This window comes from Rhea pennata, chromosome 5 (genome assembly GCF_028389875.1).
Source record: "Rhea pennata isolate bPtePen1 chromosome 5, bPtePen1.pri, whole genome shotgun sequence".
In the NCBI taxonomy this organism is placed as follows: Eukaryota; Metazoa; Chordata; class Aves; order Rheiformes; family Rheidae; genus Rhea; species Rhea pennata.
In genome coordinates, this window is record NC_084667.1 from 15,400,184 (window position 1) to 15,415,858 (window position 15,675).

The 15,675-nt window shown below is 44.5% G+C and overlaps 2 protein-coding genes across 2 annotated transcripts in view; one reads left to right on the forward strand and one right to left on the reverse strand.

Moving 5' to 3' along the window:
* Positions 1 to 9,086: 9,086 nt before the first annotated feature.
* LOC134140699 (uncharacterized) lies at positions 9,087 to 11,095 on the reverse strand. The gene is made up of 2 exons (XM_062576251.1): positions 10,597 to 11,095; positions 9,087 to 10,001 (listed from the first exon to the last, which is right to left on the reverse strand). Exons 1-2 carry the CDS (start codon positions 11,069 to 11,071, stop codon positions 9,343 to 9,345), a joined length of 1,134 nt encoding a protein of 377 aa, XP_062432235.1. The 5' UTR covers positions 11,072 to 11,095; the 3' UTR covers positions 9,087 to 9,342.
* A 385-nt stretch (positions 11,096 to 11,480) lies between these two features.
* CDAN1 (codanin 1) overlaps positions 11,481 to 15,675 on the forward strand; it is a 32,013-nt gene continuing 27,818 nt past the window's right edge. Inside the window, exons 1-2 of the mRNA XM_062577789.1 lie at positions 11,481 to 11,578; positions 13,796 to 14,505. Coding sequence (XP_062433773.1) covers positions 11,483 to 11,578; positions 13,796 to 14,505 — 806 coding nt within the window. The 5' untranslated portion in view covers positions 11,481 to 11,482. The remainder of the gene's footprint in view (positions 11,579 to 13,795; positions 14,506 to 15,675) is intronic.

The following is a 15,675-nucleotide window of genomic DNA, read 5'->3' on the forward strand; positions in this document are numbered from 1 at the left end:
CTGCTGATTTTTCAACAAGCCAGTGTTTTATCTTGCAACTTTCTTTTTTTCTTTAATATTTTGTGTGTGTATTTGCATATGAACAGGAACAGAGACTTAAAGGTATTTTTATTTTTGATTCCAAATAGGATTTATGATCATCCATTTTTATTTCATAATGTGCATTTTAATTGTTATGAATGCTCATGATATGGGAGCAATGACAGTCAATGAATATCTAATAGATGAATGTGACAACAACAAATTCCATCCTTTCTTTCCTATTTTCCTCATATGTTTCGTTATGGTATACAGAAAAAGAGAATTGAATCTCATTGTGATATTTCTACCCTGGGTACTGCTGGAATTATTTGCTAGTTCTGTTTCTTCCCCTCTCTCTGTCATTTCTGAAGATCATTGGTTATTATCCTACAAGCTCATTCCTACATTAACATGGCCAGCTTTAGTGGGTACCAACTTTATGTATCCTTCCCTGAAATAATGAAATTGAGGTGTTTATATTTTTTCCCCAGTTTTGCAGGATCCAAAACCAGATCATTGCTGCTATTATACGAATAATTTGCTTTACAGCTGAGAAAGAATTTAACATGAAGTGTTTTCTCGTGATCTCACCAAAAATGCCGACTTGTGCATTGTTGCATATAACTGTTGTAGAAATTCACTTGTACTTAAACTACTTGCCAATATAAAATACTAAACGATGCCCAAATGGGGGGAGAGAGAGAGAGATGAATCATGATTGACCAACCTTTTTTCAGTGCAATAAAAAATAAAAGGACAGTATATCCCTAGTTGCCTTTTGCTTTAGATATGGGTAATGGATGTAGATTCAACATCATCTAGTGAGAAAATCTTGAAGATATGAACGGAGGAGTGGTTGTGAATAACTTTATCTTGAACTACCCCTTTCCCTAAAGCTTTTTGTTGCTTCTTACCACCCTTAAAGTTTACGAAATTGCTTACTATAAACTAGTAAGCAATCAGTTAATGTATTTAGATAATGGTCAGCTGACACCACACGTATAGTTATCACCTTTATAATAGTGATAGAGGGGTATAGGACTCTTAAGTTCCAGCATTTGGATATACAACGTATTATGCATTTAAAAACACCGGTACGTCAGTGTGTGGCCATTGTGCCAAGTCTGCATGCATGGTTTATGGAGGATATCTATAGCAAAATTTTAGAGGCAGGGAAAGAGTCTTCTCCAAGGTGCAGAACAGTTACAGCAATTCTGCATAACCTGCAGTAACTTACACTGGGATTTTATCCAGGGAGGCAGTGTAATTCAGGAAGCTGCTGCTTCGTGCTCTCTAAGCTCTGTTTCTTTGGAGTACAGTGCAGTGAAGCCATGATATGTGGTGGATGTAGGTGCTTCTTGCACATTTTGCCTTTGACTGGAACTGTGGTATTTCAGTTACTTTTGGAAGTCTGTTTTTTAACCACATGAGGGAGTTTGGAGGTAAAACCTCTTTGCTCCTCAATGGCTAGCACTTTGGAGCATTTTTAAGGAACTTTAGGTATGGATCCTTTAATAATATAGAAGCTAAAAATGTTTGACATTTCACACAGGCTTTTGTGCTACAATTGCATAATATCATGAATTTCATTTAATGTATTAATATTAGTAAACTTCATTATTAATGCCAAATGCCAATTATCACTTAAGTAAAACCCTATTACAGAAGGTGTCATATATAGCAGTATGGCAACACTGGCAAGTAGTATGATGCTAGGCACCTATCTACTGCTTGAGCAGGATGGGTGGACATAAAAAAATCCAGTGCTCAAAAGCAGGAATAATATGGGGTCTTCAGTGCTTGTAAATATAATTATTCAGGAGGGGAATCTATTGGGGGAGACCCTGGACACTCCTTGTAGCCACCAGCCATATCCTCCCTTTGGAAAAGCAGGCTAGAATCTTATTTTGAAGTTTGCATGTCTGAGATCAAGCTTTCTATCATCACAAACAGCTTCTACTATTTTTGACAAACAGTCATGATATAGAGGGGAGGATCTGCTCCTGTGTATTTAAAGGTGGGTTGAAAGATTTTTCATCTGAAAAAAGATTTTGCAAGAGATCTATCCTTTACATTTTGTACTTATTATGATATTAACTGTAGCTGGGGAAACAATTTTGATCATATATATATATATATATGTTTGTACATATGTGTGTGTGTATATGCACTCTTGAATAGGTACTTTACTGCGTACTATAAAGAAATATACATGTGCATATATATATTTATACATATGTAAAAGTATAGATACGAACAGTGTCAGGTATTGCATTGCTCTTTGCTGGAATTCATTTGCCAGAGCTAGCTGAGGCCTATTGGGCTTTGATTAGTCTGATATCTTCCTGAACTACGAGAATTTTGCTGCACTCTAATTCTAATTCTGTCTCTCTTCCATATTACAAAGCCTGATTCTACAGTCCTACCCTATACACCTATAGCCCTTCTTATTGCTGTAATATTTGTGCAATGGTTGACTGTAATGCTCCTAGAAACTCTTTTTTTCTTAAATAAGAATGTAGACAACATCAGACTTACACTACAGACTCTTTCCTGTAAACAGATTTTCTCTGTAATGATTTAGATGTTTTTCCAGAACACTAAGAGGCATAAATTTGGGTAACAAGACTAAATAACTGTCAGAAGGTGATTATTTCAATTTCTTGAAAGGGGCTAATGGCAAACTACAGATAGCGTGCCTCTAATTTTTAAATGAGCTAGAAATTGAATCTTCCAAGAATAGGGGAATGAAAGAGAACTCAAACTCCATTTGGTTTCTTATCCTAGCGATATAAAATATTGATCTTAATTTTTTTCATACAGGACTGATCCTGTGAGATGGTGAGTGCCACATGGGCCTATGTTGTCAGTTCTCATGGGCAAAGGGGTTCTCAATCTTCTGCAGGATTGAGATCATAGATAAACACCATGATTCCATACAGCACATTCTCTGTATGTTTTTCTACTATAAATATGGTCAGAGAAGTGACTGCTATATAAATAAATGCTTTGATAGTTATCCGTGACTCCTTTCTTTAACTGTTAAAAGCTTTGGATGCTCACTACTCTTTCTGGAACTTGTGGAACCGTGCTTAAGCTTTTATTCCATTTCTTTGGCTGATCAATTAGCAGTGAACTAAAGGTTTTTGTTTGCTTTTGGCTCAGATGTATATTGCCCACAATTTGCAGTAACAGGTAACTTTGGTAAGGGGGAGTGAGCTTCAGTGTTTTGGCGATGTGCAATATGCAGGCGTGGGTGACAGTTCTTAGCTACTTCAGCAGCTCACATATACACATACACCTCACAAGAATACCTCCCCACTCTGCTTGAAACCGGTCTTCCTTTCCCCTGCACATAACATTTGTAAAAGAGAAATGATATAAAAATTAAACTGGATCTTGTAATAACTTCCTGAATTTATCTTAAGATACTGTCAGAAAAGTTTATTTAATCACAGTATCAGCAAACCTTTTTCCTGTGGTTTAAATAATCAGGCTTTTTAATAATAACTTCTGAGATCTTTTTAAAGGAAAAAATGCATAGGAATGTATTGTTTTAAAGTCTAACTTAGCAATTGCTCTAGCCATCCAAGTTTGAATGTGTAGACTGATTTTTCTCTCCATTGTTAGTAATGAAATCTCTCTTTCAGTAACAGTGACAAAGCCTCTAGTACTTCATACTTTTCCAGGAAAATAGGTGCTGGGTTTCATTAGCTACTGATTTTCCAAACTGCTTGGCATTTGGGTGACATATTTTCCTTTTTAAGAGAGTTTTTCCGTATTAATTCAGAAATAACCAGGTGACCTTTACAACAAATTTAGCAAAGAGAAAATTCAGAACCGCAAGTGCAGTTGAGCACTGGAACTTGAGTTGGAGGGTACCTAGAGCTTTGGAGGGATAACAGGACGTATATTGAATACTCAGCTGACCAGTCTTGATTTTCCTTGTAGCTGAGATAGAGGAAAGGTCTTCAGAGAACAGTTCAGAGCAGGAATTTAATCTGAGTGCTCTGAAACAACCTCTGAGTAGCCTATTAATCTTTACTGAGCACTGTGAAAGTCCGGCTGACCAGTTAATAGAGGTGCCAAAAATTAGGATGAGAACATCTCTGTTTTTCTTTGCAGTATGTCAGAATTCTTGTTAGTGTAAAATTTTAATTTTTGTAAAAACACAAAATTTGGCATACAAATAATTGCACATGGATTTGAAGTTTTTGCTTTTGAGTGCACAGTCCATGCTTTCTTCTAAAGCAATACCAGAAGTAGGCTACTCATATGAGTTGCTAATCATCCACAACTCTGGCAACTCAGCTGGAATTCATCTGAGTTACAGATGTTTGTTTCCTTTTTTAGTTCACTGCATCTTTGACCTAACTTTTCTATAAAGAGGCTGTAATAGCAGCAGAGTAACTTGCACCCCTCTCCAGAAGATACACTTGGTCTGCTTGCCTTCATATTCTCTTATATTCTTTTAAACCCGTACCTGCTGCATGGCAGGCAAGGTTGTAAAGGTCTGACGCTAGGCAAATGTCTTTTGTTTTATTCTATTTTGCTATTTTCAGCTTATTTCATGTCTTTCTCTTCTTTCTGAGTGGAGTGCTGGATTGGTTGCCTAGCAGCCTTCTCTGCATCCTCCTTACCTTTCTTGGCTAGAGAGTGAAGTTTGAAATTCTTCCCCAATTTCTGACTTTGTTTTTTAGAATCAGCCCAGAGGCAAGCTGCAGTGCTTGTGCTAAAAGATGTTGATTTTCAAATGCTTTCTTTCCTGTGAATATCCAAACCAACAGATTAAGGAGATCACCAGCAATGCTTTCTGACAAGTGCTGAAGTTTTGAAGCTGTGAACCAATGTCTGCTAATCTGAAATCTCTGGGCAATACCACAAAGAGTGAAATCTGCGTTTTAACTAAAAATAGGATGATGTTGTTCCATAAGAAATTAAATGCTCAAGAATAAAATCTGTGGCGTGATTAAATTAAGTGGAAGGCTGTTCCCAGAGTTAGTTTATTGCCATTGAGGGAGACAAATGTTGAATCATTCGAATTCTCTTGCTAAATAATTGCATTTCCCTTCCCATTCCTTAGAAATTTTCTAAGCCATCTTTTTCTTCTTTAAGTTTGCTCAGGCACCCAAGAACATGAAGAGTTAATGCCCTTGTAATGGTCATTTGTACATAAAAGTGTAATTATTTATTTTCCCATTTGTACCATATCAAGGCTTTGTACAATGTTTTAAGTTCTGTTTTCAAATTATTTTGTATTTATTTTTATAAACCGGTTCTAAATAAAATATTCATTCAGCATGCAAAACTCCAATCCTTGACTGTGTGTGTATGATGATTTTACTATTTATAAGGCATTGGTCAAATATTTTCCAATATATTTTTTTATTATTTTAATCCTGTATTTAAATGGAGAGATAAAGCATTAGTTATAATTTTTTTTCCTGTTATGAGAAAACAAAAAGTAACTTCATTTGGTACTATGCAATAAGAGTCAGATATTTCATATTGCAAACTAGAATGATTGGACCAACAGAGGTCTTACTAATTTTGGTGGGTTGTATAATAGTAAGAGTAGAAAAGCCCAACCCTTGTCCCCAATGCCGCTTCCCTTTTCCTTTGCTCTTGTTCTTATCCTCACTGTCTGTATTCAGCCAAGCAATAAATGATTGTTGGCCAGATCAGGATCTGCACAGATTCCAGCCTTATCATGCTGAAGGGCCAACTATGTGGTTTTATTTTTTTTTTATTTATTTTTTTTTAACAGCCATAATTGTAATTTCTTATTTAGCAGAGGCCTCTAAGATTGATTTCTTTGGAGATGGCACTTATTATCCGTTATTCTGCTATCTGGACTTAGTTACTCCAGGTTTGCACAGACTCCTGAGAAGACCAGCCTTACCATCTGTACAGTACGGTTAAGCTGCAAATAGCAGAGAAATGAATAAATGGAGGTTGTTATTCAATCTGAACAGTTTGTGTTGCTGGAAATGCAGTGTTAAACTACCAGCCGTTCGGCTTTAGTTTCCTCCAAGGTCCTTTCATTTCTCTTTCTGGTAAAATATATAAAAGTATATTGTTATCATAATTTATATATCATGTGTGTGCATGCATGTCTTAATCCTTTTATGCAGTAGAAAATACTGCCTGCTCTTTGCCCTTGTTCTGTTTCTCAGCTTTATCATTGCTTAGCTTTGTTGTGCCATGTATACCAGCTCTTCCGCTGTTCAAACCATTGGCAGTGTTTCCACTAATCTTCGTGACCTGGTCATTACCTGTTGTCATTTATGTCGATAGCTCAAATCACTTCACAACAGGAAACAAATCAGGAATTCACTTAGTCAGAAACATTGCAAGAAAATGACGTTTAATCTTGAGTTATGAGCAGACAGAAGTGTAATGGCATGCGCCTGGCGGGTGTGTGCTTTTGGTGTTCCCATCACCATCCGTTGGTCACACGGGCACACAAAGAAATAGCAAGCGAGCGGTATGAAGATCAACATAATAAATTTACACACTCTATACTGCGCACTGGCCGCTCAGTGTCTTTCTCTGTTTAAAATCTTACATAAATATGGATCCCATCAGAAGTGAAGAGTGGTCTGAACCTGGCCACTTGTAAGCAGCGTGACTGACCAGCCACGTAGAGAGAACCAAGACAGGAAGACGGGTGCGATGGCAGACCCGTGCTGAGGGCTGCTAGCTGTCCGACTGCTGAAGTACTGTTTAGCATTGCCAGGCCCGTCACCTTCGTTAATACAAGCGATCCAGTCCGCTCGCTCTGGTCATAGGATCTTGATACTTCCCTGCACGTGGACAGCAGCTTAAAATTGTACTCAGACATGGGAAACCTACGTAGTACACATACACTGCAGTATACGAAATTCAAGACAACAACCGGAGAAATGGCTTGAAAAAAATGCTGAACATGTAAGAACTAGCTGTCACAGCCTGGACGAGCTCAAACCACTGCCCAGACAGATCAGGCAAGCTTGAGATCCCATTTCGCTCATCTATCTGGAATATCCCAGTAGTATTAATTGCTTCTTTGACTATGAGAACAAACCGTGAATGAAGGGTACCTTTTTCAGTTACCCATCTCTACTGAGGGGGGAGAAATAAAAATGCTTCCAACAGGTTAGTATGGAAAGCTTTCCAATATAGGCTCAAAAAAAAAGAAAAAAAAAGAAAAAAAAGAAACCCACCAAATTTAAATGGTAGTCTTTTTTTCTTTTTGGTTCTTTTTCTGGTTGGTTGGTGTTTTTTTTTTTTTTAAGCAAGGACAAGAGTGGTATCTGTTACCCACATCTGCTTCTGTAGGGAAAACCTGCAAAGAAGAACCCCTTGTTGTTCAGGGTATAGCCTGTGTGTTAATCCCAGTCAGCAATGCACTTTACATGTATGGGCTTTAATATTTTGTGAGCTGTTTGCCTCTTTTACACTATCATCTATGGCACTGAAGGAAGCACTTGCTAACAATGTGACTGCTCTGTGTTCATTTTTCATTAAGCAGCAGCTGTCAGTTTTTGAGCTACATATGTATGTTTGTGATCAGACTTTCCATAGACCTCAAGTGAGATTTCTTAATTGGAGGTAAACATTCTAAAACAGGGTGTAATTGAGGATGGGAAATTTCCTTGCATTATTCCTTTGTGCTAGCAGCTACTGTTGCCTCCTAGGTTTATCACAATTTAAATAGTCTAATTCCCCTAAGATTAGTGGAAATAATCTTGTATTTCCATATGGCTTAGCGCTCTGTCAAAGCTGACTGCAAAAATGACATATCCTATGCTTAGATGTTCATGCTCTGCTAGGAAAGAGGTACTTGAAGGGAAGAGCACTTCCCTTCTATGTAGCATTTACTTTAGCTAAACTCCTGTAGCACTGGAAAACTAGAGGCAGCTGGATGTTACTCTAGGCCAAATTTATATAGAGAGAACTTTAATGTTGGTGACATATGCTTAAGAAGAGGACCTGAATGATTTTTTCAGGTCATAGGATAAAATTGCAGATGAGATTTATAAGTACATTGGACAAATGAACACAGCACCTCTGCAAATTTTGATTTTTTTCAGTGCAGCATAACAGCGATACATAAATCTTAAACATATCTTAAGAGTAGCTTCAGTGACAATAGTTTCCTCCTATCTAAATGTAAAAAGGAAATTTTTCTTGTTCACGTCAGAATAAAATAGTTCCTTTATGCTTGTTTCAGAGTGGGCACTTCCATATTACTTTTTGCTCAAACTCCTTAATTCTTTCTAGGGCATAGAGTTAGGGGAATAAAGGTTTTTACTAATCTCTCTGATAGGAGAAGACGAAAGTGTCTCTTCACAAGCTAGCGTTCATATGCTATGCTCCAGCATTTGTTCTGTCTGGAGTGAGGTCCACCCCTACCTCCTGTAATTTGTTTAGCACCAAGGCTAACTTCAGTTTCATGCACAACAGAATATGGAAACCTTTCTGCCCTCTCTATGTCAGACTACGTGGTACTTGATTCCAGAAGGCTTGCAAGAGCGGATGAAAATGCAGCCTTCTTACAAACTGCACCAGCAGAAGTTATTCCATACCAAAAACAGGCATCACTCATCAGTTATTATTTTTGCTATATTTCTCTGTTTTAATCATGTGACAAGAAATAGCCTGCCCTGCCAGTGCAATAAAGCAAAATACCTCTGCGGAGAAGGTGCATTTGATGAGCTGGAAATGAACAATGACCAGATGGAACAATGTTGTATGAATTCTGAGAAGTACATTCATGAATCAACAGCTCAGTCCTAACCATTCCTAGAGCAAGCAGATATGCCAGACCGTTCCTGTGATGCCTTGCACAGCTCAGACTTTTTTTTTTTTTTTTAATAAAAACTAACACTGCCCCAAATTACAATTAAAAAAGCAAGTATTTTAAAATCAACTGCTACTGTCATTTGTTTGATCAAAAAAACTAAACAACTGGTTTAACCCTCAGCTCCTGCTAGCTAGTAACCATGTTACTTTTTCACCCCACTCTCAGGCCTTTTATTTTTCAAAAGGTCACATTAAACAAAGGATGATACAGACAAGAGTCTTAGTCAAAATAAATCTGATTTTTTTTTAAAGAGAGTAAGAGGGTAAGGATAACAGAAGAAAAATATTAGCCAACTGCATCAGAGTTAACAAACAGGGGAGTGGTAATTAGTGTTTAATGCCACCTATAGTGAAATGTTTCCCACTGGGAAAAAATGCGGGAGGCTAGTCCACTTTGCTCCTTCAAAGTCACAGGCCGGAGCAGAACATACAACAGCACCTGACACCACAGTCACTTTACATATATTCAAGTTTTTACACATCTGCAAAGCAGAAGTAGTAGCAGCCATTTGGATGTTCTTTCTTAATGGTTCTCAGGGGGGGTCTAGGAAACTCTGAAGGACCCGGTTCCTGTGACATGGAGCTGGAACTGCAGCTGCTGCTTCTGCTGCTGCCTCCAGCCACCTGCGCTCTCCCCCTGTCCTCGGCGGGGGAGACCTGGGGAGAACCTGGGCTCAGGTACCCAGCTGTGGTCTGAGTTGAGGTGGTGGCATACGTGGTCGGGCCAGTGTTGTTTTTCACATAGACATTTTTTATAGCAACAAGTGTATGCGCCATGATGCTGAGGCTGTTGCTGAGATCTTGCATGCCTTGCTGCAGTAGCCGAAGATTGTGGTTGACACTGTCAAAGCCAGACTGGATCACCTGCATCTGGGTCTGCTGAATCTGCACTAGGTCCTCTTCAGTAATTTCATTTTGGTCTGCCTGGGACCTGCCTTTTGTTTTGGCTTTTACTTTCCCAGAGGAACCACCACTCATCGTCCCCAGAAAAGGCAGCTGTTCCTGGCCAGGCGGAACCACCGCCATGTCCTCAGAGCTTTCTTCTGGCTCTACCACTTTCACTACAATTTCTTCTTTTAAGTTCATCTTTTCAAGACTGGATTGATGAGATGGGCCAGGATCATCGTTAAGTCCTAGAGGAGATGGAGAGAGAAGGAAAGTGAAGAAGAGTCAGTGAGAAATGTCTTTACCTCTGTGGTCAATGACATTTCTTCTTATCCGCTAAGCACAAACATTAGTTCTCGAGCTAAGACTCTACAGCAGTACTCTTGTACCGTGTTACCTTTGAAGCTTTTAGAATACGACTGCCTCTTCCGAGGGAGAAAACGTAAAGACAAACTCACCGGTTAACCGTGCGGTCGCTTACTACGGACTCCTTACTCCTCCCTCCAGAGGAGCCAAGTTTCGAGTGCCAGAACACAGAAAGCGTTTCAAGCTCGCTCACGCGCTGCTTTGCGCGCGGGAGCAAGTCCTGGTGCGGCAGAAACACCGCGACTGCTAGAAGCCGCTCAGCGCCCGCGGGCCGCAGCCGCGCGGCTTTTCGCACCTGCGGGAGCGCCCGCCGGCCGGGCCTGGCGCCCCGAGGGAGCGGCTGCTCCTACCTGCCGCTCCGGCGCCTTCTTACGGCCGGGAGTAGAAGCCGCCCGCTGATTTTTTGATTTTTTTTTAAGGCATTTCTGGGTTTTCACGGCGGGCGAGAAGCCTCCCCCCCCCCCCGCGCGGACTCACCCATGTGGCCCACGGCGGCGCCGGGCAGCTCCAGCGTGTCGATGCCGCCCACGATGGGCACGGGCACGGCGTCGGCGGGCAGCAGGGCGCCGCAGCCGCCGCCGCGGGGGTGGCGGAGCTCGGGCGGCGGCGCGGCGGCGGCGGGCGGCAGCTCCTCGGGGGCCAGCAGGAGGCCGAGGGCGGCGGCGGGGCCCGGCGGCGCGCAGCCCTGCGAGAGGCGGCAGAGCTTGCTGCGGTCGCGGCGCTTGAGGTCCCGCCAGCGCTTCTTGAGGTCCTCCACGTCGCGGGGGCAGGCGGCCACCGGGTTCACCTTGTGGCGGATCAGCTCCCACACCCGGCGCTTCTGGCCCGGCGAGGCGCGGCCCGGCCCCGCCGCGAACAGCAGCTGCTCGTGCTTCAGCACCTGCTCGATCAGCACCTCCGTCTCCGCCTCGTTGAAGTTGGCCTTGCGCCGCTTGGGCGAGTCCTCGGCCATCCTCCGCCGCCGCCCCCGGGCGCCGCCGCCGCCGCCGCCGCCGCCGCGGGGGGCGCCGCGCCGCGCCCCCTCCCGCCTCCCGCCGCCGCCGCGGCCCGCGGGCCGCCGCCGCTAGGCCGGGCGCCGAGCCCTGCTGGGGAAGCAAATACCGCGCATGAGAGGAAAAGACGCGCGCGGCGGCGGCGCAGGCGCCCCGCGCCCCGCTTGTTGACATGGGGAGGGGGCCCGGCCCCGGCCCCGGGCCCGGCCCGGCCCGCGCCGCCCGCCGGCCCCGCCCCCGCCCCCGCTCCCGCCGCGCGCGCCCGGCCCGGCCCGGCCCGGCCCCGCCCCCGGGGGCGCCCGCGCCGCCCCGCGCCGAGCTCCCGCGCCGCCTTGTGCGCCTGCTCGGCGGCGGCGGCGGCGGGGCCGGGAATGGCGGCCGTTTTGGAGCTGCTGCTGCGCGGGGAGGTGGCGGCCAGCGCCGTGGTGCGGTGGCTGCGGCAGGGCCCCGGCCACCGCCCGCCCGAGGTAACGCGCGGGGCGGCGCCGCCTCAGCGCCCGGGCCGCGCCGAGCAGGCCGCCGGGCGCCCCGCCCGCCCGCGGGGCTCCGCGGGGCTCCGCGCGGGACCGCCGCCCCCCCCCCCCCCCCTCCCGGGGGCCCGAGCCGCAGCCGCGGAGGCGCTGCCGCGAGGCCCGGCCCGGGCGCGGCCCGCAGCGCCCCGGCGCCGGAGGCGGAGGCAAAGGGCGGCCTGTGCGCCGCGGTCGCGGCCCGAGCACCGAGGCGCCCGGCGGGCCGGTGTCGCGGCGCGGAGGGAGGCGGCGGCACCGAGAGCTCACTTGTTGCTCGCCCCGCCTCGCCCTCGGAAAGCGGCTTCCAGGGCCGGGAGCTGCCGTCGGTGGGCCGGGGCGGGCCGGGCTTCGCGGGCTGCGAGCGCTTGTGTCTCGGGCATGGTGCAGGGAAGCAAGATTTTGAGTCAAAGCGTCTCCTGCCTGAGCACCTCAGAACATCTTACCCAGTGTTGGTTTAAATCCAAACTTGCCGCTGGTTAAGCTGTCACCCATTTGAGCTAGTCAAGCCTGGATGTCTTTCTAAACTCCTTAGGAAAGAAGGGACCAATATTTTATGTTTGATATTTTTCAAACTGAGCCAGGAGCGGGCTGTGGAGCTTGGTCGAGGTTACGGACCTTGAGAGCAGATGGTTCAGTTTCTGCTGCCTGGGTGAGGGATGCGTAGGCTCTGATTACTAACTGAGAAGTTTGCAGTTGCAAACAGGGAGCTGACAGCTGCCTTACGTTGCTGGGAGCAGCTCAGTTGCTTCAGAGGAAGAAGGTGAGTGGAAGGCTTGCAGCTGGTAACTGCCAACAGGACGTCCTGCGGTGGATGCGCTGAACTCTGTTGGCTTTCACGGGGAAGGATGGGCGAAAACAGGTCTTACTTTGAAGGAATATGAGAAACAGCCTGGCCTTGTGCGTAGCACAGACTGTGATTTCTGTCCTTTTGCCTCTGTGTTAAGCCCAGGTAGGCACTCAAGGAAATAGCAGAGTATGTCTTGCTCTAGCTTTCCTGCCAGTTTTGGGCTGCAGTTGTTTTCGAACTCTTGATAGGGTTTGTACTCTGATCCTGTCGTTCTTCACAAAATATAAGAGTGCTAAAGCAGTGAGTTTTGGCTGCTTGGTTTGTTATCCAGGCTGTGTCAGAGCTGCGTACTTCACTGGGAAGCTGACCTGGTTTCAGACTTCCAAACCATTGGTTCAGCAGTGGTGCCTGGAGGATTGCAGGAGCAGTCACGGCCATGGCTTTACTGCCAGCTTGCATCCGAACAGTTCCTTCAGAAGTAGCATTTGCTCTCTTTACCTTTTATATAGTGGATATATGATTATAAATGAAATGGGAGCGTGTGTGCAATGATTTTAATATTAACAAGAGGTAAGTTGCTGCCTCTTGAGAGCTTCTTTTGTTACTATTGCCAATGTTGTGGAATCCCCTTGAGAGGAAACAGAAGCGTAGTGCAGTATTAAGAACAGAAGAAATCTTACTTAGTGTACAAAGTTGTGAACTGTGCTTATAACATGAGGTCTTTTTAATTTTGTCCGGATATTATACCCTTGTCAGATAGCAACTATGTTTAGATTTTTGAATGTATTGATTCTGTTTTTTTGTTTAGGTTTCTGGAATAAAAACTTTGTGTCTTAAAGCTGCACGGTCTCAGTTCAGACCTCTGTGACTTGGCAAGGGAGCAGAATTAACTGATAGAAAATGGAAAAGCAGTTTTGCTCGTGCTTGGTGCTACAAGACTGAAAGTGCTTAAACAAGTCTTATTTTAGCACCCCTCTGTGGAAGCAGGTGGTATTACTGGAACAGAGAAGTTACAGATTTGTATGGATTTTTATATTAGAATTAGCTGCATCATGCTATTGATGTCTGTCTTTGGAAGACTGGAGTTAGAGGTGCCAGTTACTTCAAGTTCTTTTTGGCTTTATCCTCAGTAAATATTATGGAGGTTTCTGTGGAACAGTTCTGCTGATTCCCAGTCAGACCAAAATGATTGACTCCATCTGAATACCAATGCCAAATGATTTGTTTGGAGGCTAGGTTTCAGATATGTGACCAGTGCTAAGGTCACCTGAATTTCAGTGACCTGCTTTGACTAATCATATTGTTCTTTAATCTGACAGTTTCTACTAAGGCATGTGGAAAGACTCAGGTAGCATTTTTCAGTAACACTTTGTCCTTTTTCCTTATAGGAGAACCACATCCATGAGAAGCTGGTATCTCTTAGTTTGCTTCAGAAAGACTTTGTGCCTTTTCTGCTGAATTTTTTAAGGGAGCAGACCAGCCAGATCCTGACTAATGGACCCTCTACTCCTGCTAAAACCCCAAATTCCAAAGCCCATGGAAATCAAAGGACAGGATCAGAAAGGAGGGCAGGTCACACAACAGGATCAAACAGCAGCCGGGTGCAGCTCTTTTCTGAAAGGACTTCGGTGACCTCCTGCACCACAGATACCAGCTTTTCTCCTGCTGCTGCATCCAGTGGCTCCTCTTCCTTTTCTGGGTCAAACCTGTCTAGTCCTTGCAGTGACTTCCCTAGCATGGTCTCCACTAGCAGCCCAAGCTTTGGGTACAGCCCTGTGCTTAACCACAGTGAGAAGCGCTCATCGCAGAAGGCGAGCTTGGGGAGCTTCCTTACACCCATGCCTGAAGCCCCACCGGTGAGGCGAGGCAGAAGGAAAGGCAACAGCTCAGTCGGTGCCTCTGGCCGACAGGTAGTTCGGGACCTAGGACGTTCCTTGGCTGAGGATGAAGATGGAAAAAGTGAGAGTACATCATGGAGCACAGGGAGAAGGAAGCGGAATGAAGTGCCTCTTGTTTCTGCCAGATCCCCACCCAGACAGTTAAATCTCAACAATTTGGAAGAGTTTCCGCCCATGGATGCTGCCTCTGGCTGGACAAAGTAAGAGCAAGTCTGCCTTGCTCTTTTGTTCTGATTGTGCTGCAGGTTACTATTTCTTGACTAGCTCATCCTGTTCTGCATGTCCAGATAAAAAGGTGCTGTAATAAACAGTATCTGGAGGCTGGTTTCTAATTCCCCTTGGCTGGAACTGTTTTGTAACACGTTGCCATGTAGGGGAAAATTGCTACAATAGGTCTATGTAGTTCATGGAGTATTCTGCTCCATGAACTCGTGCAAATTCCTCTTAAGCCTCTCACTTGTGCTGCTGCCTATAGTTCAGCTGGTCACAGGGTAGCTGATGGGAAGCTAAGCACAACCTTGTCCTTGTGTATTCTAACGAATCAGCATTATCTTGGCTCTTCACGTCTGTCATTCAGTATAATAGGAATTGCTAATGAAGAGCAACTGAAAGGCTCTTAAGCTTTACTGATACTACAAAAAAGCTTTTAAATTGACATTCTGTGACATTTGGTAATGGCTGTTAGTATATGGCTTTGTTTATGTAATGTGGTTATGGACAAAAAGGCTAAGGTAATGCCTGTGTTCTCTTTGGTTCCCGGCAAGAACTGGTTTCCTAGGTGACTTTGCCTTAGCTCTGGACAAGCCTCTGTTTTGAGGTTGTCTCAACCCTTTCCTCTTTTTCTTGGGGTTTTACTCTCGAAAATCCTCATTACCAGATATAATGCTTTCATGTTAGCTTATTTGCTCTAAGGGCAAGGTGATGTCTTCAAGTCAGGAATGAAAAATTCCAGCTGAAAATTGATAGAAGGGCCCGTACAGAAGTTCTGTTTCTGAAAGGCTTCTTTAGGCTGGCTGCCTAGTGTGTGACTGTCTGTATGGTGCTCTAAATGGTGCTTTGGCCAAAGGAGATATGATGCATTTCCAGTGTAGTAAGTTCTCATCAGTTGCAGTATGCCCAAATAGGAAAAAAGTATGTCGGGGTGTGTTTGTGTGTGTAGGCTGGGGTGGGGAGGTGGTCATGCTGTAGGTAGGAACAATGCAAGAGTGATTTTTGAGACCCTTATTGCAATTAATATGTAGTAATCGGCATTTTCTTGAGAAATGTAATGCTTTGTTGCTGTTTCTGTTTTCCCCAATGCCTCTTACTGCATTACAGAGCCTATTCCTCAAGAACCAGTCTTGGTAGCTATGCACAAAGAGTGGTTTTCC

What these genes read in the sequence shown, in the direction of transcription:
- LOC134140699 (XM_062576251.1), bottom strand. Translation starts at nt 11,071, where the DNA reads ATGGCCGAGGACTCGCCCAAGCGGCGCAAGGCCAACTTCAACGAGGCG. An exon ending in CGCCGCCGTGGGCCACATGG is followed by an intron (nt 10,002 to 10,596) that starts GTGAGTCCGCGC and finishes CATCTCCTCTAG; the next exon opens with GACTTAACGATGATCCTGGC.